At 39.7% G+C, this 4,826-nt stretch overlaps 1 protein-coding gene across 1 annotated transcript; it reads left to right on the plus strand.

Annotated features, from left to right (window-relative positions):
- The first annotated feature begins 433 nt into the window (after positions 1-433).
- On the plus strand, positions 434-2,290 carry LOC139451824 (uncharacterized). The gene has a single exon (XM_071233126.1). The coding sequence runs from the start codon at positions 434-436 to the stop codon at positions 2,288-2,290; it is 1,857 nt and encodes a 618-aa protein (XP_071089227.1).
- Positions 2,291-4,826: the final 2,536 nt, after the last annotated feature.

The following is a 4,826-nucleotide window of genomic DNA, read 5'->3' on the forward strand; positions in this document are numbered from 1 at the left end:
GAAGTATAATTCGATAGTGGAGAATTCATAGACATGATAATGGTTCTGACTTGTTCTTTAAGAAAATATTTTTAAAATCTTAATCGTACTTGCGTTACAGTTCTTATTTCCTCTGAGAGCAGAGCGTACGTCACTAGTTTAATTCCCTATCTTATCAAATAACGTGATCACCAAAACAAATTTACGTCAAATTTAAAAATTGATGGAATTACAAAGAGATGAACAACTTAATTGAATTTATTTTGATAAAATTCTGCAATTCTAATCGTTTACTTTTCCCTTCTGAGTTATTAACTAGTTATCAAGTGCACTTTAAGTATTGTGTAGCCATAATGAGAGACGTGGTTATGCTAAGCATGTTCTTGAAAACATCATGACTGTTCTGGTAAAACTGAATTTACAGATATACGAACTGATGTATCACATTATAGGCATGCAAACGTCTCTTGCATTGGCGATTTACACTTGCTTGAACTGGTCCCCGAGTTTCATCATAAGCTCAGTAGCATGTATCAATGCTGTGTCAGCTACGAGTTTCATCACAAGCTCAGTAGCATGTATCAATGCTGAGTCAATTACGAGTTTCATCACAAGCTCAGTAACATGTATCAATGCTGTGTCAACTACGAGTTTCATCACAAGCTCAGTAGCATGTATCAATGCTGTGTCAACTACGAGTTTCATCACAAGCTCAGTAGCATTTACCAATGCTGTGTCAACTACGAGTTTCATCACAAGCTCAGTAACATGTATCAATGCTGTGTCAACTACGAGTTTTATCACAAGCTCAGTAGCATGTATCAATGCTGAGTCAACTACGAGTTTCATCACAAGCTCAGTAGCATGTATCAATGCTGAGTCAACTACGAGTTTCATCACAAGCTCAGTAGCATGTATCAATGCTGAGTCAACTACGAGTTTCATCACAAGCTCAGTAGCATGTATCAATGCTGAGTCAACTACGAGTTTCATCACAAGCTCAGTAACATGTATCAATGCTGTGTCAACTACGAGTTTCATCACAAGCTCAGTAACATGTATCAATGCTGAGTCAACTACGAGTTTCATCACAAGCTCAGTAGCATGTATCAATGCTGTGTCAACTACGAGTTTCATCACAAGCTCAGTAGCATGTATAAATGCTGTGTCAACTACGAGTTTCATCACAAGCTCAGTAGCATGTATCAATGCTGTGTCAACTACGAGTTTCATCACAAGCTCAATAGCATTTATCAATGCTGAGTCAACTACGAGTTTCATCACAAGCTCAGTAGCATGTATCAATGCTGTGTCAATTACGAGTTTCATCACAAGCTCAGTAGCATGTATCAATGCTGTGTCAACTACGAGTTTCACCACAAGCTCAGTAGCATGTATCAATGCTGTGTCAACTACGAGTTTCATCACAAGCTCAATAGCATTTATCAATGCTGAGTCAACTACGAGTTTCATCACAAGCTCAGTAGCATGTATCAATGCTGTGTCAACTACGAGTTTCATCACAAGCTCAATAGCATGTATCAATGCTGTGTCAACTACGAGTTTCATCACAAGCTCAGTAGCATGTATCAATGCTGAGTCAACTACGAGTTTCATCACAAGCTCAGTAGCACGTATCAATGCTGAGTCAACTACGAGTTTCATCACAAGCTCAGTAGCATGTATCAATGCTGAGTCAACTACGAGTTTCATCACAAGCTCAGTAGCATGTATCAATGCTGAGTCAACTACGAGTTTCATCACAAGCTCAGTAGCATGTATCAATGCTGTGTCAACTACGAGTTTCATCACAAGCTTAGTAGCATGTATCAATGCTGTGTCAACTAAGAGTCTCATCATAAGCTCAGTAGCATTTATCAATGCTGTGTCAACTACGTGTTTCATCACAAGCTCAGTAGCATGTATCAATGCTGAGTCAACTACGAGTTTCATCACAAGCTCAGTAGCATGTATCAATGCTGCGTCAACTACGAGTTTCATCACAAGCTCAGTAGCATGTATCAATGCTGTGTCAACTACGAGTTTCATCACAAGCTCAGTAGCATGTATCAATGCTGTGTCAACTACGAGTTTCATCACAAGCTTAGTAGCATGTATCAATGCTGAGTCAACTACGAGTTTCATCACAAGCTCAGTAGCATGTATCAATGCTGTGTCAACTACGAGTTTCATCCCAAGCTCAGTAGCATGTATCAATGCTGTGTCAACTACGAGTTTCATCACAAGCTTAGTAGCATGTATCAATGCTGAGTCAACGGTTGGGCCGGGACATTCAAGTTGTCACCACTGATTCTCACTGGTCCATTCATGTACTTTTAACAGCTAATTTGCCCTTTACGCAAAATGGAATCTGTTTCGGCGGATAATCTTGATTGGCTAATCTCTTGCTTTGACAATTTATATCATGATTATGGAAATAGTTTTGTAATTAGTAATTGGAAACCACCGTCTGACCTTGGTCATCATAGGTCCCCTGCACTCCATTGCCTGAACCAATGGTGGACTCAATATGATTGGGGGGATCTTGTTCTGTGACATGTGTGATCACGTGTCATGATGCCCTGATGCTTTGGCTCGTTGTTCCAATTTTTAGTCACTGGTTTTCAGGGTTTGAAGATTATTACCACCCATTTATGACATCCCTTTAAAATACGCGAATTAGTCATCGCACGTGATTACCGGGTCGTGTCGTCACACTATAATTTCTGTTATATACTTTTAGGATGAAAAACCTATTTTTATCAGTTAATATTAAAAAACAACAACATATTTTCACCATGTAGAACACTTTTGATCGTCTACTTTTTTCTGAACAAAGAGTTACTGCCCCAAGCAAAGACTTATTTCCCTTTGTGTCTTGTTGTCTGCGGTTGTGTACTTCTCGTTGATTAACAAGCCCCCTGAACAACTTGTAAAAGTGCTGAAACCGGAAACTGAAACCTCTCTCGCCCCCGTGACACTGTCGCATCTCCGTTTTTAGTCATGCCTTGAAGTTGATTAATTATTTGCCACTTTAAAACTGGCTATTGTCTGACCTGCTAGGTTGTTTGCACATACTTTCTTCCAACTCGGCGAGGGCGGTGAGGTAGCCTAGTAGTTAAAGCGTTCGCTGGCTCGTCACGCTGAAGACTCGAGTTCGATTCCCCACATGGGTGCAAAGTGTGAAACCATTTCTGGTATCCCTCGTCGCGATATTGCTGGAATATTGCTAAAAGCGGTGTAAACCCATTCTCGCGCATACTCGCTTGAGTCCTTTCTCTATTGGTTACACACGTTCAATATCTACAAGTTTTCTTATGCGAACAATCTACTCTGTTGTGTTACGAAATCTCATGGTCGTGGTTGGTCACGATCTGATTTAGACTCGAGTCAGAATTAAAAGTACGCAACTCATGAAGTGATGGCAGCCTCTGTACCAAGATCTGTAAGAGGGATGATTTCGTTTCACCAATTCCCCTGAATGTTTGGGCAATTTACCATCCGCTCTAGCTTATGGCATCTACATTTCTCAATTGCTTCGGTATTCTATGGCATGTACATTTATTCAAATTTCACAGGACACAGTATGTTTACAAATAAGCTTTTCAATTAAAGTTTCATCATCAAAGGCCTGGTTATGTAATTCCGGAATATTATGGCAGATATTCAACATGATTCGAGATGTTTACCCAATTACATGGGTGCTTTTACTATTGTGTGAGTGGCGGGTGGTACCGGTAAAGTGCAAAAAAACACTTTCCATATTCATAAAAAATTCTGCCGAAAGCAGAGTCGGTAGTACGATTCCGACTATATCATGAGCATTTGTTTATGAATCACTTTCAAATAGTGATGATACCAACTGTTCGCGAAAGGGTGAGCGTATCCTGCCAAACCGGTGGTACCCGTCACAAACACATGCAAAGGCATGACTTTGAAGTCTTCGTAGACTGAGCATGCTCGATTGTACCTCAAAAGTTGTGACATGTAGACAGCAGCGGCTCGAGCTGCACGAATATTGCTCGACGAAAAGGGAAAGTTGAAATCATCCCTCTTGTCTTGTGGAGAGTGTTGTGTCACTCTGACATGTTTACCCATTAGGCGAACACCTGGCGTCATCATTACTTTCAATGCTCCATTCATAACATGATGGAATCTGATTCGGCAGATATTTGAGACTGATCATTCTCATGGGTTGACATTTTGAATATCATTCATTGCACTCCTATCGCTGTATGAGAAAAACGTATGCAAACTGGAAAAAGCTTCATAGAAACATTAATTATTATTGTGTCATTAAAGTGTCATTACTATTTTCAAACATCTATGATATTAGTATCTTCAGTCAAGCCATTCCATTGCAAAATTCCAACAGAATGGCGTTTAAAAATGTGTTGTTAATGAAACAGAAGATGTTTAATGTTGGAAGATACAAACTAAGATGTGTCGAAGTTGAACCAAAAATTATAAATAAAGACGGAATACACAGGGACCAGGCTTTTACTTCCAGACTAGCGTAAGTTCGACACGTCAAAGTTCGACACAACGGTATTCAAATAGAACTTGATAAAGTCGGATTTTATCAATTCAAAAATGGCCGCCAATATGCCCGATTGTATTAGACCTATGATTTTCTTGAACATTGTGGTACACAGAATTAAATGAGCGCAAAAACATACGAATTAAGAAATGTGACACTTCGCCCTATTAAGGACTGAAATATAATGAGATCCAATGTTCGAGGGTGAGCTTTCAACATCGTGGTCAAAGGTCAAGGTCCCCGCACAGTTGGCGCTCGCCCAAGTACAGGAAATATTTTCTCTGATATCATTTTGAAATGCAATTGT

Source organism: Haliotis cracherodii, unplaced genomic scaffold, assembly GCF_022045235.1.
Source record: "Haliotis cracherodii isolate W230 unplaced genomic scaffold, xgHalCrac1.p SCAF_9, whole genome shotgun sequence".
NCBI lineage: Eukaryota > Metazoa > Mollusca > Gastropoda > Lepetellida > Haliotidae > Haliotis > Haliotis cracherodii.

Bases quoted from the DNA above. Each gene is read 5' to 3' on its own strand.
- LOC139451824 (XM_071233126.1), top strand. From the start codon at position 434: ATGCAAACGTCTCTTGCATTGGCGATTTACACTTGCTTGAACTGGTCC.